Here is a 22,992-nt window from a genome sequence, read left to right on the forward strand (position 1 = left end):
TGTATTTTAGGTCTTAGGTACAAGAAGGATTCCAGAAAGTATTTGGTGTATATATAGCTCTGTTTGCTTTACAGAAACACTGGTGGTGTGTCCAACCCAAGCAAGCAGTAAATGAAGACAGCTGAATTCTGCTTCTGATGTTACGTAAACAGCTGCAGAGCTGAGGTGGCATGAAGTGAGTTGGTGCTTGAAGGGTGTGTATTACATCTGAACTTCTGAATAGTTGTAGGTGGGACAGAGGGCCGTACATCCAGGCGAAATACATCTGGAACTGCTGGGAAAAGAGGTAATGCTTCTTGCTGTTCAGGAATTAAATTGGCTACATGTAGAAACAACGGTAGGTTGTAACTTAAAACCAGTTGTAATTCATATTTTATCATATTTTTCATTCTTAATGTTTAAATATACATGTTAGTGAATACTCTTTTAAAGGCATGTGCCTGTTACGTGGATCTATATATATATGTTTTTTTAATATAGGTATGGTAACATAGCATTGATCTAGCTTATTTCTCTGGTAGTAGCTGGATTTCTTGCTGTGGGTTTTTAAATATCAATATCCTTCCCTCCATCCTTCCCTCCATCCTCAAAGCAAAGCTTCCTTTGTTTTGGAAGCTGGCTGTTTATGCTGTTTATTCACTCCTTCTAACGTGTAGGCATGAAAGTTTTTAAAAGATGCTACCTTGCAGTGATTGTAGCAATGTGCATTGATAGCTCACTGATCCCCTACAAGCTCTCAGTTAGAAGCTAAGAAGGCATACTCAGTAATTTCTCCTTGTTTTTTTAAGCTGACGAACTTGTATTTCCAGGATGTTGGCAAGGATGACAGGAAAAGGATTTGGTCAAGCAGCATAAGAGCCCCTGCTTCAGCTGACTCCTGCAGCTATGGATGTTGATCAGCAATAGCATGTGAGGAAGTAAGTGGCAGTTATTCAGATGGCAAAGAAAATAACGCACTTGCCTCACTATCACAGCTTATGGGCAAAAGTGTTACAGGCTGACTGCACTGCACTAAAACTGGGCAAACGAAATTTGGATGATGGAAAGTTAACAATGGTAAGTTTAGGGCAGTTTGGTTTTCATCTTTTTAAAATGGGTAGATCCAAGGTTATTTCATCTACTGAGAGAACTTTATAAAGCACTTCAGTGATTTCTGAGCTCAAATGCATTTTGAAGGAGCAACATTATGAGGAATTTTGCAGTAATTCCCTAGACGTTTGTTTTTTCAGTAGGCCTACAGCTATCAGTGCAGGATGATATTCTTATCCCTTTGAGGGTGACTACTGTGGGGTAGAAAGCTTTCTCATTTACATCATTTACATTTTCATGAGTTTTTAAACTACATTTCAGTGGCACTGTTTATTGAAGGCTGAAGTTCCTATTACAGAAGTTCATTAAGCACCAACCTTCTCCTGAGCTGGCTAAATGGAGTTGATTGTGTAATGCTATTCCCAGAGCTTGAATTCAAAGCAAACCTGTGATTTTTGTACTGAAAAAAGACTTACCCTTATTTAATGTACTTGCAATTTTTTTTACCCCAAATAAAAATAGCAGACTTTTCTCTTAGGAACTAACAACAAATCTGACAACCAATGTCTGTATTAAAAGACTGAAAAATATTTATGTATCAGATGACAACAATCACAATTAGATCAACATCTGTAAAGCCTAAATTATTTCCTATCCTAAAATATAGAGGCAATAAGAGACAGCATTTCCATACTATAAATACATTGCTCCCTGAGCAGCTAGGAAAAGTTAATGAGAACAAAAATTAATTTATGAAAATTCACCAGAAGCTGAGCCTATTCCATTACACAATAGCCAAAGACTTTTTTTTATAAAATAGCATTGTTATTTTTAAACAAGTTTCACATAAGTTCATTTATAAACGTAAGCCTAAATAATTTAAACACAGCAACTTTAACAGTTTGGTCATGCTACAAAATTACAGTATACAAAATGTCATCAAAAGTAGATGTTAAAAAGTGCTTTCTTGCTTGAAGATTTTCCTAGATGGATCTACTTCTCTTGTAATTTGAATCAGCTGCTGGTTCTTGGGTCTCTTCTCACATTTTTCCAGCCATTTGAAAGATAACCACTGCAAACATCATCTCTTTGAAGAGAGGTCTGTGCTAACAAGCAAGTAAAATACCTATTTTCTATCTCTAATTTAATTGTAGGATATTTCTCTATATAATTAAGTGGATGCTAATCCTCCATAATTTCTGTGGGAAAAGCAGAATTCCACATGGCTTGCAAGTTTTACATGGGTGCTCTTCTCATCCATGAATAATAATGTGCTTAGGACATCATTAGATGTGGTGAGATGTGGGGGCACAAAGAATAATACAGGAAGAATTCTTTCAGCATCCAACTGCTGCTCAGCTGCTCCCCTGGGCACACAGTCTCATCTCTGATAGTGTATCTGTGATGCAGTGCAGCTCCATCTGCATTGCAAATCGGTTGCTTAAATTCTATCATCTGTATCTTCTACCACATCCAGTGCATAAATTTTAAAGTGCAAATTTTAGAAATTGATTGAAACTTAATTTATTTGGGGCTAGTAAAGTCCATGGGATTTTGATTTGTGCTAGGCAGTAACCCACAATTCATCACATATAACATTAAGCTAAAACTTAGAAAAGGGTTAACTTACATGCAAAGGTTCTGCAGTATGCAGGAGGGTGAAAGGCAAAGGAAAAGCTTCTAAGTTTACCTTGCTGCTGCTACAGTTGTGCTGAGACTGGATGCCCTGTTCCTTTCAGTAACGATTGCTTTGATTTTCATATTTTTAACGTAGTTGCAAAAAAAAGAGAACTTGTGCTGTTAATTTGTGAAAAGAGCTGATGCCAACAGGCATATGCTGTACCCAGCTCTACCAACGAACAACTGCAATAGTTATTGCTGGACTGATTAATGTTAATTAATCCGTGGAGCCTCAACTTGTCAGTTACAAGAGCCAGGAACCTCTTGGAGGTTCCTCAAGCCTTGGCAACGGAACTATCTCCACCTAGAAAGCTAAAATTCTATTCTGCTCTCAGATTGTCCCACAATAGTCAGAGTCTTTGCTGTATCTAACGCTGCCTTTGTAAATGTACAGAGTTAGACCATATTTAGATATTACAAAATTAACCAGTAGGATTATGTAGCACTGGACAACATTCTCATCTCTGTCCTGTTTCTTCTGAGGAGCTAATTAATTTATTTAATTAATTAAAGCGATACGTACCGTAACTGCACACATTGGTTTTTGAAGGTGCAGGGATTTAAATGCATTGCCTCTTGGCCAGAATCCATGCATATATTCTGCATATTCTATCCTGAAAACAGCTGCACACACATCTGAAATTGGCTTCTCTATTTGTTGCTAACATTTGAAGTTCTCACTATAAGCACACTTTAATCACTTCATGCAAGGGCCCAAGCCTATTCCCTGTTGCTCTTCCACAAAAGCTGAGGTCAGTGAAGACCATGTGTGCCCATAAGCTAGGTGCTCCTTCAAATCACATCCACTTTTCCAAAGCTGATTGACTGCAAGTGAACTGAGTTGGTTTTAAGAGGCCAACGTGAAATGGTTGTTTGCTGTATAATACTCCCTCCCTGCGTGCTTCTTAATCAGTGCTGCCTTTCCTAACGAGAAAGCATAACACTAGAAGGAATTACAAGAGACTACAAAATCTGTAAAATAAATCCAGCTTCGGCCATTGTTCTTCTGACCTTATTTTAAGAAATGGATCTAAATGAAACTCGAGACTTATTTGCATCTGCCAGTTTAAGTTGGAATGCTTAAGCATTTCTCTAAAAATCACAGAATAACAAGAAAGAATATATTGAAACTAGGCTCTGCTTTCCTTGTAATCTTCACGCCTTTTACTTATCTATTGATGAGCAATAGAATTATCTTCTACTAAAATTACACCTGGAGCTTGAGATCAGTATCACTGTCGCCTGGGTCCCTTCCACCCCTTTATCCCTGCCCATGACTTTCCAGGATATCAACCCCTGCCACTCTTTCACAAACAAAAGTGGTGTTCTGAATTTCGTCCCTTACATGTCTGCTCTAAAACCTGCAAGCACACTTTTCTAGTTTAAACAAAGATAATGCACTGAATTAGAAGAAAAACTTAATAAAAACAAGCTGCCAAAAAATCCACTTAGCTGAGTTCATCTATTTTCTAAAGGAAGTAAAGAGGAGGGAACATTTTTTGCATCCAACAGTGCAATTATGTCTGTCTTTAGCATTACATAATGCTTTTCACTAAAAATAGTTACCTGCCCTATAAGGAGGTTCACTAAAACGGTTAACGTGCAACAGAGCATGTTTAGTACATCTTCAATACTTATTTTCCAATACCCATTTCCCACCTTGTCTCACCTTCCTCAGTAACCACGTACACATTTCACTCATCTGTGCTTTAGAAAAAAAATTAGTATCCCAAACCCAACATTTTACATCTCAAGCCCAGGTCTCTTGTTCACTGTTTGTTTCTGAGTTTGTTTCTGAGCCCACTTACAGTTACACGAAAATTCCAGAGCTGAGAAGGATTACGTCCATCAATGAGCCAAAACCAGACTGGGAACAGGAACCAGCTGTAGGCCAATAGTCTACTTATTCCAATCAAAATAATTTATGAAAAAGAGAAAAAAAGATACTTTAGTCTCACTGAAACCATGCAAAGAATTCCCATTGCCTCTTTAAAATAAATAACATCATATAAGTTATACATGGCCTTCTAAGCAATGAAGTTAAGAGTTCCAATGCAAGAAGCCCAATTCAAAACTTGCAGTCCATAACAAGAGATCATGTGCCCATTACCTTTCTTGTGCGTATGTCCACAACTTCTGGGCCTATTTGGCATAATACTTCAGGGGATGAAAAGGCAAATTCACATACTTAAAATATTAAGGGATTCCCATAACAGGATTAAACACAACAAAGTCTATAACATAGTTCTAAAATGTAACAATGGTGTTTCAACTGAATGTTGGCGAGCTGCATCTAACAAGCTAAAATTGCTCTGTTGTAACACAAGAGCAAACAATAAGCACCACTAGTCAGGAATTAGGAATAGCTAGGTATTAGCTCAGGTAAAGATCTCTCACTAACCAAACAAAAGATGAACTCAACTCCACTGGTCTCTGCAGAAGGTGTCAGAAGCTTGACGAAACTGGTGTGCCTGAAGTTTGGTAAATAACTCTTTGGGTAAGAGACTGTGGAGATAAGCTGGTCTTATAAAACTTGCCCAAAGCTTTTCTTCAAAACAAACATTTATACAAAAGTTCTATGTGCTGAGCAATCTGGAGATATTTAAATTATTAAACAACCAACGCAAAAGTCTCATCAGTTTCCTCCTTCTTCTTCTTCTTCTTGCTTAATAACAAGGGTACCTACAAGGAAAAAAAAAAGAAAAGAGAAGATCTACAGCTTTATGAAGAGATTATGCAGAGAAAGGTACAGTTAATGGTGATGTGCTTGAAAGCTAATCTGGACTATCAAAACTAGGAAAGAGTCAGGCTGTCAGAAAGAGGAAATAATTCTATTTCCTGCTGCCGTCCAACTCCTGGCTCCACACAGGACCACCCTAAAATCAGAACGTGTCTGAGAGTGTTGATGCTTTGCATTTCTTTGATCTCTGGCAAGCTCAGTGCCATGGCCACTTCTCTGGGGAATTTAGTGACGTGCTAAAACTATTTGGCTGGTTAATTTCAAGAGTAAAGCCCAGCCTGTGGGCTGCACACCACGTGGACAACTTTTCAGAAGATCCTGCAGCTGGTGCAGGATTGCACAGATGAGGTTTTGAGGTTACAATTTATTTCCCTGATCTTTCTACTACGCTTGTCACTTCTTGTCACTTAGGTCAGTTGCCTCGTGCCCCAAACTTACCATCCAGCTTTTTCAGCTTGGGCAGCCGTTTGGTTGCTTCTTCAATCCAGTTGTTCTTCTGATCAGAGGCGTATTTCTCTTGCAGTGGATTGCCTACAAACACCAGATCCTCTAATAATGGCAGCTCTGCCAGTCTCGCAAACTCTGCTGCAACCACAAATATGAAAACAGTAACCAGATTATGAGCAAGGAAAGGACATCTGCACCAAACCTTCCTTTCAAACTCCACGCACACATAAATAGCTTGGGATACAAACAGATAGGGATCATTTGGACTTGAACTGGGAACAGGTTAAGGAACAAGTACACATTTCAAAAGAAGTCCAAGCAAAGCGATTCAAAGAACAAACTCCATTGGGCTTAGAGTTTAAATTCAATTTCCTATTTTTAATTTCTTGCATGAATTATTTAGGGATTCTGTGTACTTCTGCAGGCTTGTCAGTAAAACTTAAGCCCCAGGACATGGAGAGCTATTTTTTATCTTGCTTATTCATGCATTCACCATAATTTGTAGGAAGCTGCACAATAGACTGGAATGGCTTACCCCAGTCTTTCACCAAATTATTGGACATGTAAAGAACCTTCAGCTTCTTCATTACACGGATACCCCTCAGTTTCTCAATGAAGTTGTATGAAATCCACAGCTCTTCTAGCGTATCTCCAACTGCTTCCTGGAAAATGACAGAGCTAATCAGGTAAGTGAAAGTAAGTCCTCAATCTTCAGACTCCCTTTTCTTCACCCCTGCAGGTCACCTCATGTAAGAAAACACTAAGATCTACTGGTCTTCATTTCCTTTTAAGCAGGTTTCTAGTGAAGTATTACAAATACTCAGGGGAACAAGAGCAAAGGATATGAAATATATTTAGGATGTCAAAAATCACAGTATTAGAATAAGAGAAGGAACAGCAGTTGTTCTTAAGGCATAGGGACAGAGGAGACAAATGTGGCCGTTTGTGCACACAGGGGCTGCTATTCAGCAACTCTTTCATTGGGGTTTTTATGCAGTACTAGGGAATGGTCTGTCTCAAGTGCACGTGTACTTTGGTCGTGTAGGACAGAAGTTGCTTTTATAACTCCCTCAAAAAGAGTGTTTTTATAAACCAGTTTTTATAAATTTATTTCATTTTATGCTTAAGAGATAACGGCACCTCTAGAGGTGGCAATAGTTTTAAGCTGGAATATTCTGCAGGAGAAACACACAATACCTGAGAAGGAAGGAAATAATATCAGTACTCATTTTTAACAAAGTTAATTGAAAAAATATTCTGCCTTAATAGAGATATAATACAAATATAATAAAACTAATCCCATTTTTTCCCCAAGTATTCTTCCTGTGCCCAGTAGATTCAGTCCCTCCACGATCTTTTCCGCAAAAGCAAACAAACAAACAGACAAAAACTATCTGAATTTTCAGAAATCATAGGAAAGAGAGTAAACATACCATTGTGCCAGAATAAAATCAAAACTTAGGGAATACAATTCAGCCAAGACTTATAAACATGGGGCAATTATCCCACATCCTGGATAGCGCTCCACTCGGTTAGTAAGGAGTTAAGATTAAGATGCACATACCAATCCATTCAAGTTCTTAATATTATTTCTTCCCAAAGACAAAATCCTCAAATTTTCTGAAATAGATAACAGAAAGTTTCTCATTCATAAGTGATTTCTTAAGCATAAGAAGATGTTATAATTCAGGTAAAACTCCATACTCCTAAAAAACCTACATTCCAAAGATTGTCTTAAGAAAGAATGACACAACAGAAATAAAAACTGACGATGACTGGGAGTTGATGCAGAGGATAACACAGAAATGTGCTCACAAGTACAGAGTTGTTCATTTGTAGGTTACCTACTGAAATTCAGTCCACATAAATACTGAAAAAAAACTAGAATTTCATCCTACACCTGAGCTCTGTTGGCTTCCTAGCAATGATTTCAAATAGTTCTTACCCTTTCTTTTACAGGTTAAAAAATAAAATTGTTCTAATCTCATTTTAATGCTGTATAGAGGTAGCATAGAAAGCTGTCAGACTGAAGTCTGATAAGAAATATTTCAGCTTAATTTAGAACCCTGACAAATAAGCTTCTGAAGTGAGCTACTGTTGCTGGAGGTCGGTGTAATATGAGTGTAACTCAGATCTATGACAAAATAGCAGTCTTTCCAGAAAACTCCTTTTCAGTATTCACATAAGCTTTCTTGCAGGTATTAACAAGCAAATAACTAATAACTACAATAACTAACGGTGAGACTAATGAATGTCCCAGTCCAGTAGCAACAGGCTGCAGAGATAACAATGTAGTGCCTGGAGATTGCTACAGATAAAGATTTGAGATCTAAAACAGGTAGTTGTATGTTCTGTCTCCAGGAATGCAGGGATGAAACCACAACTGGCAGATGTTCTAAAACAGAAAAACTAGTTAGAAAATAGTTAGAAAATAGTTAGAATAAAAATAGTTAGAAACTAGTTAGAAACTAGTTAGAAAAAATATGAGGCACAATCAGAATTCTTTTTCTCTTTAAATGCAACAGCTTAACACATGGCCATGGCTCAAAATATGAAAACTCATCATCAGTCACAGTCTAAAGTCAGCTACAGCTAATATTCTCCAGACTATCCCTACAGTTCCCCATCCACAGGAGAGAGACGATCCGGCTTCTCTCATTCTCTCTGTACCACATGTTTAGAAAGTACAAGCCTGCACTAGCTTTAGAAATTCCTAAGAGGTGAGAGGATAGTGACAAACACAAAAATGAAAGACTGCAGAAAACATCACACTTTCAAGTCATTTCTAACTGCCATTATTGTTCTTTAGTGCTCCTCTTCTGAGATATTAAATATTTTAGAAGCAGTAAGAAGTTCCTCAAGAAATATTTTCACACAATTGAACAGAAATGTAACACTTGCTGCTATCATTTAAATCCTCCTCACGTGCATGGACGCTGAGGTGTGGTGCTTTGCACAGAATTGCCTACTCAGCATGATGACAATATCACTACGCACACTAATATTAATCTTTTCTATCTGAAAACAGTGCTGGACGCTTAAGAGGATTTCTCAGTGTCCTCTTTGCAATGAACAAAAGCAAACACGTAATAATTACTTGATGGTTTTTCATTGCTGTAAGCATCGATTTCTCTCGAGGAAGGCAATAATAACTGTGAGCTCCTCCCATTCTGTACCTTACAGACCGGGAAGTTCCATTTTGCCTCGCCTCCAGATTCCATCCCAGCCCCCAACACTCTGACCTCAGCAACAGACTATGCCACAATTATTACGCTGTTCAACTGCAGACTCTCTCCAACATCAATGTGGAAATTAGTTGTTAAATCACTCTAGAATCAATTACTGTTGAATATCATAACTCAGTCCCACTGGAGACTACATAGCTACTTCTGCATGGATTTTTTTTACGAAGCTTGCACAGCAAAACAACTGCCCAGACTGCACAGAGACACATGCATTAGTATGCTTTTACTGCTACACATGCATTCTTCAGGAAGACTGATAATTTTAAAGTCAGCTGCAACCTTCTAAGAGGAAGAAGTTAAAAAGGATAAGAAAAGGTATAAAGCTAGACACACATTACAAATTGTAGTATATTTCCTATCCACAACTAGAAAACAATTATAATCACTGGTTTGTCACTTACTTAGGCTGCTCAAGTTGGCAATTCTTTCAATGCAGTTTGTAGACAATGAAAGCTTCCTTTAAAAGCAAGAACAATCAACTCTCAGAACAAAAGGAATCACTATATTAGAAGAGTTCCACATCTAAACACCACTGCGCTAGACATATCTGTCTATTCTTATCTCAAGCATCATGATTTCTGTGACTTTGTTTAGCTTCTAGGAAAGTACCACACGTTCCTAACTTCACATACAGGATGACCTTTGTAAGCACAGCCTTAGCAAGTGCACAGAAACTTAGTTCTGAGGCAGTTCTAATTTCTTTTGGAAAGCCCTGACTCTGTCTCTTTTTTTCCTCTGTCTTATCGCCTACACAGACAACACTACATTTTTCTCAGCTAAACAGCAGCTGAACTGACTTGGTACCTAGAGCTAATTAGATAACCTGCATGCCACTACATGTTGCCATTTGGGCACATTAACCAAATTAGTACAAATAGAAGAGAATGCTTGGTTTCCAATTTGTCTTTAGATTAACTTACTCGCAGTTAACAAGAGTGGAGAGAGATTCATCCATCTTCTCTACAGGAGGAATCTGGCCATACAGTTTCACTTCTTTTGCCTCTGAAGCCTTCTGGCCATTTTTTTCTTCCTAAGGAAAAGAGAAGGTAAAGAATATGCTCACTGCACAAAATCTCTAAGAACTGTTGTACTTCAACATTCCTATGAAAGTAATTACTACAGAGGTAATTCCAATATGTTAATAAAAGAAATTACTGAAAAGAGAAGGCATTTTTAATACTGTGCTTCAAGAGCCCTGCTAGTGCAGTATGAAGAGTGGAAGAGCAGCTTAGTTCCAACATACTAAAAGCACATATACATTAAATACCCTTTTTTTTTTCTTTTTTTTTTTTTTTTTAAATTGGAGTTACATTTAATCAAATTAATTCAGGTGTCCTCTACTGACAAGAAATTGAGAATAACTGGAGGTCTGAAACTCTGAATCACGGCGAAGACTGACATGTGGGAGCCAGAAGCTCACGTAGCAGAAACACATTCTTAAAATCTCTGACAGAAATCTCCTTTCCTCTTCGCTCAGAAAACTCAGAACTCACACCCATCTCGCAGCACAAACTGAGAAGGCAGGGAAGTGCATTCTGGGCGGAAATCTCAACAGCACTTTCCTCAGATCTTCCCTCAGCTTTAACCATTTTTATAGCTCCCATGTATTCCTCCTCCTGAAATGGGAGCTGTGACTGCTGCTCCCCTGAGGTGGCGCTAGCGCTCAGCCTCAAGCCCGTAACTCAGCTCTACCTCCTACAGAACACACATGAAAAGAGAAACTGATTACACTCTTCCAAAAAAAGGAAGAAAACAAAACAACAACAAACAGTGTAGGACAGAAAGGAGAGAGCTCTGAGTCTGGACTGATAATATTCCACCTTTGAATCAAAGGCCAATTAGAAATAAGAGAAATTGCAGTGTAAAGTAATAAATCCTGATAGTTCACAGAATTCTCTAAACAAACAAAAAAATCCCTTCTAGTTAGTCATTAGAAAGGAGTGGTAGATTTCACGCTTCAGAGAGTACATTAGAAGACAGATTTTCTATTTACAACTAAAGTTGGTGACTTTCTTAAATTAAGATTAGATTAAATACAGAGTTCAGAGATTTGGAAGAATTGCCGTAACTGCAGCATTTGGGTGTGTTTATTAAAAAAATACACCCTGTGAAATCTTTTAAAATTCCAAAGTGATGGTAATTATCCACTCAAGACTTGGAGCGAGTATCTTTTCCAGCAGTAACACCAGTTGTGACAGCTGCTTCCCTGACAGCACAAAGGGAACGTTCTGTCGATTCACTCGGCGCTCAGTGGGAAGACTGGAGCTCTGTTAACAAAGGAGAAATCTGTTCTGTTTTCAAAACAAGGAGTCTTGTTTTCTCCCCCATTTTTATGCAGCTAATGAAAAGTGAGAGAGCTGAGGTCGGTTTTATATCTTTACTTGAGAAGAAAATGAATTGCTTCCCAGAAACATGTAAGAATAGCACAGCACACAAGATCAGACATCATTTTGTCTTACGTGCCTAAAATACTTCAGGCAACTTAATTTAATAGAGCATTATTATGTTGCCATGTTTCACTAAAAATTCCAACCTCTGTCCAAATTCAGTACGATAGGATTTTTATTCATAATTAGCAATTTAGTAAACAAGTGCGCCACACGCTTTTCTAGAATATGGTGAACTGCTCAAACTGAGTCACTACACAAACTTGAAACTTCAATTTCCTTTGCTAACGACAAGGACAACCGTGTATCTATCTGCATTTAGCCTTGGCTTATAATCTTATAGTCACCTTAAACCAACAGACAAAATTACATTATCTCTTAAAACAGGACAGAGAGGGAGCCCCTAACATGGCCTGTGGTGGAGAGTGTGCAGCTGAAGAAAGAAGATTCTTCCAGGCTGCAACCCACCTCTGAAACAAACCTCAGGTGGAATACCACCATAAGCACTGAGAAACCACAGGTAGAAGAGCACTTTTTTTAAGCACAGGCTACCTGGTTGCCAACTTGAAGTTGCTTTGATTTAATTCATTTCATTCTGACTGTAGAACACAGGTAAACCATTATGCCAAAGGGAAGAAATACATCTGGAATGCAACACAACAGCAGATCCAATGTTATAAATCACACGGACACACATTAGTAGCAGGACGGAAAATTTTCCTCCTCCAAAACAACATGAACAGGACAGCACACTCAGCACTTTGTAGTAAACATAAATGGAAACTCGCTGACATGGATCTACTGCTTCTGAGAGACACATGACAAAGGAGCAAATGTGAAATAAATCTTTAACAGAAAACATGAAGTTCAGGTTTTGGAGGGCAGAAAGAGTGAGAAAGGAAAAGGAAAAGCACTTTAAAAAAAACCTCAGCTCATATCTCTAGCAATAGAAACATCTGTAAGCTGTTGTGTTCTCACCAAGGGAGCAAGAGTGAAGTTTGTGGGTGAAAATAAAAATAAATGTGAAAGACTGAAGGTACTAAATGATGACTGTATTAAAACAGTACTTTAAAAACAAGAAGCTCAGCTTTGCACAGTGCACAATGTGAGGGACAGCACTACCTGCCAATACAGAAGGTTCACTGACTTCAGTACAGTCAGTATTTCATACTTGTTCACCCTGTGGGAAGAACTGTACTCAGGTAAAATGAACAGGGCATAATGCAACATACAGCATCTCCAACTTTAAATTTCTTTGTAGCCTCAGGCCTTCTATCAATGCATATTCAGCAGAATACAGTGAGAGAGCAAAACAGGCTCATCTTTACAGACATATCAATTTAGCAAGACCACACAGAAAATCCAACAGAACTGATTATTATTCGATAATAGGAATAGAATTTTTACTCTGTGAAACTTCTAGCAAACATTTGTTAAAGTAAGCCTGAAAAAAAAGAAAATTAAATATAGTAAAAATCCATGCCACTGAGTACTGCAAAGCAGCTAGATACTCCTTTATTACTTACCCATTTGGCTAGAGCTTCTTTGATAGTTGTTGCTTTTGCCTAAAACAAACAAATTAAAATTAATGTTCATTGCAAATTTTCAACTGGCTTCTTCACTTCTCCCCTTTTTCTTTTCCTGTCCTGCTTTTCTCCTCTCTTCCACCACTTCCCTGCAGGATCTTCCTCTAGCTGATGCTCAGAAGCTACGACTCCTAGAGTGGCTCTTCATTTTATTCTGGGGAACTCGGAAGCACTTTCAGAAGTAATAAGCTGGACTTCTGAGAGCACATTATTCTACTGACTTTATTCGCTTGCCATCTTGGAGCATAATCTGGGCACTGTCACCTCTGACAGTGAAATTCAACTGAATTCAAAGCCATTAGAAATTACTGCACTGAAAAATGTGGTCTGACACTCTTATGAAAACACACTATCACTGTGCATTAGTAATCTCCTGCCGGTCTGTGAATAGCCAGAATGATAAAGCCTGTTAGAATTCACTGGGGAAAAGAAGATAACTCTTACCAAAAAATTAAGAGCAATCTGAAATGTGTATATTTCTTTTTTTTCTAACAATTTTGTCATCAAATCACGTAACATGAACACATACGTTATCAGTTAAAAACAATCTGAGTGCTCCTGTAGGAGGCTCTTCAAGGTTTGACTCACTGAGCAAACATTTAGGTGCCACTAACTTTCAACTTTTCTGCCTCCCATCAGTCCCATTACAACCAGATGGCAATATCCATAACAGTAGTATGAAGAGAAACTGATACATCCTGAACACATTCAAAGACATTTTTCAAGTTAAAAAGGCTCCAGAGACTGACATCCCACCAGCACTGACCAACAGCCTCCTTCCTAGCAAGCCAGTGTAGCACAACCACACATGGCAGCTTTTCTGGTCATCAGATCCCATCGAAAATGGGAGAGGGAAGGAAAAAAGGAAAAAAAAAAAGAAAAAGAAACATAACTAAGAAACTACTGCCAAAAATCTCAGGGGAATTCACCTCAGGTCACAGAGCTTTAATTCCAGATACTTTAGACCACTGAAAGTTCTGGACTCAGTGGTAAAAGACCCATGATAACTGCCAAGAGAACAGCTACAGGCACAGAATGCCCAGCGACACTTATACTCATCCAGACCAAGGACTTTGAGCTTCATCTTGTCTGTCCCACACAGCAGCCAGCTCCAGGCCCGGCTGCAGACAGGGGGTGAACTTCTGCCACAACACAGCCTCCTTGGAGCCTGCTGCAAGCCAACCCAAGTGATCACCTCCTGCTCGGAACACAACCCCAGCTCCCGCTTCAGCAGTCTTCCTGAGACTCCAATTAGCAGCCATAGCAGTGTGACAGCTAAGCCAAGTGGCTTCTAGTTGTTTCTTTTTTCAGATGGGAAGTTTCCAGCACTTTTCCACAGTTCTGCTAGCTGACTGTTGTACTATTTGAGGCCATGACCTCAGTCCCTCACAGAGCCTCCTGCTGTCCCAGCTCCAAGCATAAAACCAGACCAGATTTAAAGCGGAGAACCAGGTGCACACAGAAACAATCAGCACAGGCTTATCAAGAGAACGTGCGCCAATGACTATGTTTTGCTCTTTGAAGCGCACTGGAAATTTCTCTACATAAGCAGCCTCCTGTGGCAGAAGGCACTATGGCTGATGGGGAAGCCTCCCTCGGAAGGCTGCTTTCGGAGTCCCCAGATGGATACCAAACAACCTGCTGCAGGGATGGAGGCAAAAGAAAGTCACACAGCCTCAAGAGCCATCAGAGGCTGAAGCGGCCACCTGAGACACCGCCATCACGGCTCCAGGAACAAGAAATATAACATCTTAGCAGAAAACAAATGTATTTAAGCTATAATGATTGAAATATTCTTCTTCCCAGAAAGAGGTCTTTTGAGCACGGGGCGTACCGACACCGAGCTTTTACAAACTTCGGTCCCGCCAAGACACCGGCGAGGCTCTGCCTTCGCTTGCATCCATTTATCGGCAGTCAGGAGCGGGTCGGAGCCGCCCGGCAGGAGAAAGCAGGCCCGTCCGTGCGGCACCGCAGACGCCGCCGCCCCGCAGCCGAGCGCCGGGAGCACCTCTCACGCGGCGGCACCGCAGCATCCGCGGGCGGGATTCCTCCGCTCCCGCCGCCGCGAGCCGCCCGGAGCCCCGCTTCCCCGGGCACGGCGAGGCCGCACCGCCTGTCCCACGCGAGCACCGCTTGGGGACGGCGCTGAGGGACCGCCACCGCCCTGCCTCGCTCGCTCTCGGCCCGGAGCGGGGCCCCCCGCCGCCGCCTCTCGAGGACGCCCCAGCACATTCTCCCCGAGCCGCCGGCCTTCCCCGCGCGCGCGGCCCTCCCCCTCCCGCCCGGCTCTGACGGGACCCACCATCGCCGTCGCTACCGTCGACGCTCCGGTTGCTATGGCACGGCCGTCTCCCGCGCATGCGTGGCGCCGCGGACGCGTCGAGGCCGAGGGGCCGAGCAAGAAGGAGGCCGCGCCTGGCGACCGCGGAGCTCCGCCGCCGCGCGCGGGCCCGGCCCGGAAGTCGCGTAGGGGGCGCTCCGCGACGCATTGTGGGACGCGGCGCAGGGGCTGCCGCGGTCCTCAAGCCCGGCCCGGCGGCTGCGTTCTGCCCCGTCCCGGCTCCGGTACCGACAACAGAAAGGCCACGCCCCGCCTCCGTCGCCGTGCGCTTTTTATTGAATTAAAATCGCTCGGTGAAAGTTACGGCGGTTGGCGGAGGACGACCCTTGCCCGGGCCGCCCCTCACGGGGCCGGCGCCCCCCGGCTGCTGCCCGCGCTCCTTCAGCCCTAAAGCGGGTCCGGATCCCCACGTTGCCTTCGTGCGGCTCCTCCTCGCCCGGCTCATCAGGTGAATCCAGCCATCGTAGAAACGCTACGGGACGTCTGCCGTGGAAGGCGTGCAAACGATGTAAGTGATACTTGGGCCGGGCACCCAGCTTAGCTTTCCTTCGCTTCGGGCAGTGGCTGCGCCTGTCTTTGCGGTGTCTGTAAGGTAGTTTTGGTCTCCCAGCAGCGATGTGAAATACAAAACACTAGTACAAAAACTGGTCGGTTTCCTACAAGCCATCTAGTGAATGTTTATGTTCAGAAGCATCCTGACCTGTCCACCAAAGTATCTCCACAGTAAAATAATAACATTTTATTTAAACAAGGGAGGAGAAATAAAGATACCTCATTGCCAAACAAATGAGCTACTCAAAACACAGTATCTAATTCTCACACTGCCTTGCTTTTAAATAAGTACTTTACTTGTCTTTAAATCGCAGGTACCTGATGATATCTAATATTGAATTACTTTAAGGGTTTGATCTTTTAAAACAAAGTTTGGAGACTTTTAAGCTACCTGTCATGGTTTGGGTTTATTTTTGTCCGTCTCATTTCCGAGTCTCCAGCTTGCAGTGCTGCACAGCAACTGATGTACCGTGATCAGACTGCAGTACGGAGACAGGTATCAGTCCTGAGCGGGTCACGAGTGTTAAGGCAGGTCATTTGTACTGGCAAGGACAGACAGAACAAGAAACCTATATGCAACCGTTTTCTCAATAGCTACAACTTGGAAGAAAGGAAGGGCAGTAAGGATGAGCAGTGCCTCAAGGTGCACATCACAGCAGGATGTGCTGTGGAACTCCTGGGGCAGCTAGGATGAGTGGAGGTCCGAGCATCAGATAAGGCTCTGCAAAGGCTCTTCAGCCAGAGAGTTGAGGAAGGCTGGGTGTGAGGACATCTTCGCTGGAGTTAAGTGGATGAAGTTTATCTTGTAAGGAGTGTATGGTTAAATAACTGGCAGTGATGGTGTGTGGAGAACAAGTGACTTAACTCAAATGATAAGGAGTAATATGAGCTGCAGAAAGCTAATCAGGCCTGAACATAATGATAGTCAACTGGAGAGAAAAGATCCCTGAGAGCAGAGCGAAAGTCACTATCGTTTATGACGGTTTTGTTTCTTTTTGGGCAGCTCTGAAACAGGTCTGACTTGGAAGGAGAATTCTATCAGTTGAAGCCCCTATTAAAAAGGCCTTCAGCATTGGCAAGACCCTCATCACAGACAAGAGTCATTTGGGAAGAAATTGTTTCTTTCTACCTAAATGGTAGAGAACAATAAGATACTAGGATTAATTAGTATGAAAAACAATCTCAGGCAGCCTGGGTCAGAAGATCGCAGATTACCCTTTTCTTTAGTATTATTTTGTATTATGATCATTACTGCAAGAGGACAGCTTTTTACAACCTGTCTCACAGTCTTCTACTTGCCAGCTCTTCTGTCTCTCACCTTCCTTCCTAATAACAGCTGTCAGCATCTGTTGACATCATTAACGAAGAGTTCCACACGTAATTAAACTCTAGCTTAATAGCAAGTGTTAATTATTTAAAACAAGTAATGAGAGAAGCAAGATTTGCAGATGGTAATAACTGCATTTAACTGTGCTATGCAACAGAATATCGATACTCCCAAGACTCAACTGCCCACCTAAGGCATTACAGGAACAGATGGTTACATCCCCAATTCAGGACACCACTGGTGCTGCCTGCCTCTATAGTTGGAAATACTCTTCCCTTTCTGGATTTAAGCATAGCTGTTGTTGGAAAGAGGCAAGATTGTTTCCAACAGAAGACCACTGTTTCAGGCCAATGTATAAGAAACTTATTAAAATGAAGATCCCCAGCTTTGTGCAAGTAGAAAACACATCCAAAGGACCAAAGTGTATGGCTATAAATCAGAAAGTTCTAGGCTAAAATAATCTGAGACCCGAAGCCAGAATCATTCATCATTTTGATATCAAAGTTCATGGCCCCCAGGTTTCCAATGTTCTCCCAGGAGAAAAACAATCTCTCATTTCTAAGGGTACAGGCTGGCAGTGAAGTTCTTTGATTCATAAATACTGAAGCAAGAAAGCAGCTATCAGAAAGCACTTTCTTCAGACACTTGTTTCTTGATAGCGTGACCAATTCAGACTCAAATTTGTACTACAGTGCAGCCTACTTATTATCACTTCACTTCTCTTCTGCATACCTACTTAAAATAACTTGGGCAAGTGCAAATCAATCCCTTTCTGTTTTGATTTATATATGTAACTGTCATTTGGCTATTTCGCATTTCAGAGCTTTTCTCAGTCAACACCTCCAATTCTCCAGTCATTGTGGCGGCTCAAGCTCAGCGACAACAACTTACAGGTGCTGAAGTGTTCATCCCAGATGCAAGTGCAGAAACTCCCGAATCTTTCTCCAGGAGTGTTCCTGGGCATGAGCGTGTGCTTTGCTCTCTCCACCCCCCAAAACAGGCACCCCCAGAACACGATCCAGAGCCACCTCACAAAACGGAGTAGAAGGAGGATCGATTCGGTGGCCTGCTCCTGGATAACTCAGCAGTTCAAAGTTTTCTTTCCCGTGCTGGCGTAGGCGCTCAATTGCTAGCTCAGCGTACAAGGAGCTCTTCCACATACGATCAGCTTCCCCTACTACTAGGAGAAAGTGACCTTCTGCTTTTTCTATGGGGATTGTGCAAGAGGAATTGGCAGGATTTGCTGGGTCATCCAGAGCTTCAAAAGTGTCAAATACACCAGTGTCAGAAACGCTGACCTTATTCATATCAAAACGCAGCCCAGGCAGAGTTATCTCACCATAATGGAGGTCTGCAACCGTGTTCGAACTACAGCCGGAGATACAGACAGCAGCCACTACTTCTGGTAGGAAGGTGATCATGGAGAGTGCTAATTCTGCACCTTTCCCAGTCCCAATCACTCCAACTCCTGGCCCCTTCACCTTCAGATTAAGATGCGGTTGCAGGGAAGAGAGGAAGAAAGGAATAAATACATGTTATAATAGGGTTAGCCATCAAATGTCTTTGAAGTTGTGTTATTAAAAAAAAAAAAAAAAGTTAATTACTGATGTGACCTATTGGAAAGCTATAGCCTGGACCCAGACTTCTCCCAGGTGTCTTATTCTTCAGAGCCAATAATAAATGTCAAACACCGTAAAATAACACTGGTATCACATTTGTGCTAGGAACAACAAGTACAATCACTTGGAACTCAACCGCTGTGTATTGCAAATATTTTCCCCCAAACAGGTAGCAGGAAATTCAAATACAGTCAACTGCAAAATATGTCCCTGGCACATAAAGTCATCTCACAAATGACATTTGAGAATTAGATATGTATTCAGCCTTTTCCTGTTCTAGCCTGGAGAGTAAAACAAAGGAACATCTCAGGTTATCAAATCAAATCATCTGTAGCACTGAGCAGTGCTGTGCCACCCTCTCATAAGCTAACTGCTTTCATTAAAACAACAAACAAAACCCCACAAAAACACCACATACATACATCACCACTGTTCCAGCTGAAGGTTGTTCCAGCACTTCATTGTCCTCGTGATCAGCATTTGTCAATTTTCCAGTGTGCATTTATTTAATGGCCTGCTTGTGGTGGAAGAAATACACTCTGCAGTGATACGCATTGCTGCCTACGTAGGACCTACACTTTTTCCATTACGGAGCCTAAATCCGCCCAAAGACATTCCAAGAAAATCACTGCCACCACGTGGGCATGGCTACCAAATCTTCCCTAGTTCCTTGTCTGGAGAGATCTCTCCTTACACTCACCTTTGGGTGACGCTGTAGAAATCTAGCTGCCTCCTCAAAGTACTCAAGTTTAAATTCTTTCATGACCTTAGGCAGATCTTCAAAGTCAAAATATGGCAGAGAAAGAGCTGCAAAACCACGGGTAGCCAGGAGACTGGATCTAAATTCAACCAAACCTCCTTCATCACCATACATGTCAATGACTCCTGGAAAGGGGCCATCCCCTGGATTGAGAAGAGGTACAGAGCACAAGTTATCAAACAGGACTCTAAGAAGTATCTAGCTAAGTTTGAAAATCAAAATATAGAAAGCATTAGATGTTTTCTATAACTACTCATAAATTTTCCATTTGCACAGCTGAGATTACAGACTGGTGCTGTGACTTCAGCTATTTCAGGTTCTGAGCTTACTATGAAAGTAAGAGAACAGCTAAACATATTTTGTTAAAATAACTGTTTTCTCAGTGTATTTTGCAACGATCTTAAACTCTCACCCTCAGAACAATCATGCTTCAAATCAGCTCTTTTTCCCACAAAGAAGCCATTCCTTAATTAGCAAAGTGAAAACACGTTACTCATGAGGCAATAGCACTAAGGCCAAGGATATACAAATCCCGAAATAAGGCACACCAATAAAAGCACAGCAGAGACACCCACTGCAGGATGACATCAGCTCAACTCACTCGCTCTATCTTGGCATCAGCACTGTCACAGCCAGCAGCCAAATTGCTATTGCAAGTGTGAAATGACAGAGTAAAACTGAGAGCTGCGTGGGTGCACTTAGGTGTGTGTGACTGATGCACAGATAAACATGCATATATGTGCTTGCCCTGTAAAACTACAGGGATTTCCAGAACCACAACTTCAAGCAACTATGATTTTGCAGTGAAGTTTGTGTTGTTTATATTTCAGTCTGTTATTCTAGCAGATTTTGTGTTAAAGGCTCTTGCAACCATAAAGAGCCCGGGTATTTTGGGGGTTTATTCTGGGGAGGTGTGGTGTCTTGCCACCAGATGTCACCACTGACGGATTCAGACCCAGATCACAGCTCTCATTAGAAAAAGTACCTTTTTGTGCAAGAGTGCATTGAGCCTCTGGCATTGTTTTTATGCTGCAAAGAACTCTGATGTTTCAAGGTGCTTAAGAAGATTTGGGCAAGACACGTTAGATTGGAGAAACCTCCTAACGAAATGCAAAAGAAGTCAGAAAACTGCTGAAACATGCTTTTGGGTTCTTCATCAGTTCCAAAACTTCTCATTAAAGTTCAGTATTCTGTATGAGAGCAAAAACTGTAGCATTCTTTTATTTCTCACCCCTACACATTCTAGTGAGAATGTGCAAGCAGGACACAGTCAAGGTTATCTTCTCTTCCACAAAGATAACCTTCAACTTACACGAGGACACCCAACTGCCTTCCTGAATGCCTGCAAAGCCCAAGCGTAGTTTCTCCACAGTTCACGAAAAAGCAGGATAACTTTCTAGACAACTTTATTACTACTTAAAAAAGATTACAGCCTGTAACTTTATAACTGAAATGAGAAATATCTTTCATACCATAATTGCAGCATAAACCCATTTACGTAATCTCACTTTTACCAAGGATGGCTGACCTTTAAGGTTCCTTTCTCAACAATCCCTGAAGCAAAGAAAGATATGGTGGTAATGTCGTAACTGGATCCTTTATTTAAAAGGATGCCAGCATCATTTAAGCAATGATCTCAGACTTTTCCATAGTATTACAACACCAGACTTTCTGAAGGGAAAAATACAGTTCCAGATTGCAGATCTCTGGATTTCCACTGAGTTCCGCAGAAATTCGGCTCGTTCTCTAAGGCAGGATGTATCAACCACATCTCAGTGTTAGATATTTCAGAATGCTGACTAAACATTTGATCGAACATTCAAAGTCCAATCTATGTTGGGTTTTTTTTTTCCTTCTTTAGCAGACTTTGGATCCGTACCTAAAAGGCTAATAAAGATTACTGGTTTGGAAATCATTCACCAAGATTTTAATCCCTGATAATTGTAGCAGCGCTTACAGGATTTGCAGAACCAAGCTATTCCAGAGGCAATACGGATGGCAGTTCTCACAGTACAACAGCCAGTGAAACACAGAAGTTTAAATCATATCTGAAGCATTCCAACACCACCAGCAGTGTAAGGTTTCAACTTCCAGCAGCCCATCGGAATGTCACACCTCATAGAACACAGCCATCCCACAGGGAGAACAGGCAGAGCTTCTTCAGATAACGATTTGTATTTATACACAGAACAACAGAACTTGCTAGAACTTGCTAAACTAGCAGCTTAGCTTGAGCTCTGGCGTAACAGAACCGTAATGCTTTATTACAGAGTCTCCTCTGCGGCTCTGCTTATCGGCATATGCTTTGCAGGGAGAAAAATTGCCTCTTACACTTAATCCTCAGGATAAAATCCTGCACAGAGGCTCACACGGTGAAAGCCTATCACCTTTCCTGAGCGTTATGGGTTCCGGGAGCTCAGGAAAAAAAACACAATCTATAGAATCTCCCAGCCCGAGAGCAGCGGCGTGGAAAACGACAAGCCTTCGTCTCGCTCAGCTTCCACCCACGCCAGAGGTACCTGCCCGCGCCTGCGCTGCTGACCGGCACGGAGCAGCGTCCCCAGAAGAAGGCGACTGTCCTCGGGCGGCCTTCGGTGCTGCTCTGGAACACGGACGCCCCCGGTGACCCCCGTTCCGGGCAGAAGCCGAGCCCCACTCACCCGGCGGCAGGAAGAGAGAGCCCCTCACGCCGCCCTCCTTCAGCCGAATCCTCCTGACGCCGGGGGCCGTGAACCACCTCTCCACCTCGGCCTTGGCCATCACCGGCCCGTGGATGGCGCCGGACTGGCTGTGGCCCCGGTGAACCAACATCTCCACCTTCATCGGGATGCCGGTGCTGCGGGGGACGAGCCGCTGGTACGGCCTCTCCATGCCCGCGGGCGCCAGGCTCCAGAAGAGCCCCATGGGCTCCACGCCGGTGTAGTCCCCTCCGTGCGAGGCGTCCGTGCCCAGGTGCAGCTCGCCGCGGCCGTCCGCTCGGTAGTGCGCGCACGACTGGAAGAGGCAGCCCCGCTCGTCGGACGCCACCGCCCGCAGCGTCACCGGCTGCCCCGGGCCCAGCCCCGCCACCCGCGTGTCCACCCGCTCGTCCGCCAGCCCGGCCGCGGGGGTCACGGCCACGCTGACCGCCCTGCGCGCCGGGGCACGGCGTACCGCCCACACGGGGGCCTTGGCGGCGACCGCCGCTCTCCACATGACGGCGGCGCGGGGACGAGAGCCACAGAGCGGACGGCGCCGACGGCGGTAACGGCCGCCCCCGCCAGGCAGCCTCAATCGAGA

At 42.5% G+C, this 22,992-nt stretch overlaps 3 protein-coding genes across 12 annotated transcripts in view; 1 reads left to right on the forward strand and 2 right to left on the reverse strand.

Moving 5' to 3' along the window:
• MIDEAS (mitotic deacetylase associated SANT domain protein) overlaps nucleotides 1-12,572 on the forward strand; it is a 67,196-nt gene extending 54,624 nt beyond the window's left edge. For 5 of the 9 annotated variants that reach the window (XR_006167936.1, XR_006167928.1, XR_006167931.1 and 2 more), the window contains 2 exons: nucleotides 75-6,582; nucleotides 10,472-12,572. The gene's annotated coding sequence lies outside the window, so the exon portion shown is untranslated. The remainder of the gene's footprint in view (nucleotides 1-74; nucleotides 6,583-10,471) is intronic. The other 4 variants (XR_006167932.1, XR_006167934.1, XR_006167929.1 and 1 more) reach the window with 4 other exon arrangements.
• DNAL1 (dynein axonemal light chain 1) lies at nucleotides 1,602-15,438 on the reverse strand. 2 transcript variants are annotated; one of them, XM_042813308.1, is made up of 8 exons: nucleotides 15,417-15,438; nucleotides 13,055-13,093; nucleotides 10,062-10,171; nucleotides 9,543-9,598; nucleotides 7,461-7,516; nucleotides 6,432-6,558; nucleotides 5,888-6,031; nucleotides 1,602-5,391 (listed from the first exon to the last, which is right to left on the reverse strand). In XM_042813308.1, the coding sequence occupies exons 1-8, from the start codon at nucleotides 15,417-15,419 to the stop codon at nucleotides 5,345-5,347; spliced, it is 582 nt and encodes a 193-aa protein (XP_042669242.1). In that variant the 5' UTR covers nucleotides 15,420-15,438; the 3' UTR covers nucleotides 1,602-5,344. The 2 variants fall into 2 exon arrangements, with proteins under 2 accessions (XP_042669242.1, XP_042669241.1); XM_042813307.1 differs by having other exon boundaries at nucleotides 5,888-6,034.
• Nucleotides 15,439-16,172: 734 nt separating this feature from the next.
• On the reverse strand, nucleotides 16,173-22,908 carry LOC122158064 (acyl-coenzyme A thioesterase 5-like). Its single transcript, XM_042814415.1, has 3 exons — nucleotides 22,374-22,908; nucleotides 19,654-19,856; nucleotides 16,173-18,815 (listed from the first exon to the last, which is right to left on the reverse strand). The coding sequence occupies exons 1-3, from the start codon at nucleotides 22,906-22,908 to the stop codon at nucleotides 18,240-18,242; spliced, it is 1,314 nt and encodes a 437-aa protein (XP_042670349.1). The 3' UTR covers nucleotides 16,173-18,239.
• Between the last annotated feature and the right edge of the window lie 84 nt (nucleotides 22,909-22,992).

Source organism: Centrocercus urophasianus, unplaced genomic scaffold (assembly GCF_019232065.1).
Source record: "Centrocercus urophasianus isolate 14NV4802_14NV808 unplaced genomic scaffold, USGS_Curo_1.0 seq_14, whole genome shotgun sequence".
Taxonomy (NCBI): domain Eukaryota; kingdom Metazoa; phylum Chordata; class Aves; order Galliformes; family Phasianidae; genus Centrocercus; species Centrocercus urophasianus.

Excerpts from the sequence above, each read along its gene's own strand:
- DNAL1 (XM_042813307.1), bottom strand. Across the intron at positions 7,517-9,542 it reads TGCCAACTTGAGCAGCCTAA|AAAATTTGAGGATTTTGTCT; the intron begins GTAAGTGACAAA and ends TATCTATTTCAG. Across the intron at positions 6,035-6,431 it reads TAATTTGGTGAAAGACTGGG|CAGAGTTTGCGAGACTGGCA; the intron begins GTAAGCCATTCC and ends TTGTGGTTGCAG.
- LOC122158064 (XM_042814415.1), bottom strand. The coding sequence starts at position 22,908 with ATGTGGAGAGCGGCGGTCGCCGCCAAGGCCCCCGTGTGGGCGGTACGC. Across the intron at positions 19,857-22,373 it reads CTCTCTCTTCCTGCCGCCGG|GGGATGGCCCCTTTCCAGGA; the intron begins GTGAGTGGGGCT and ends TTCTCAATCCAG. Across the intron at positions 18,816-19,653 it reads TTCTACAGCGTCACCCAAAG|GTGAAGGGGCCAGGAGTTGG; the intron begins GTGAGTGTAAGG and ends CTTAATCTGAAG.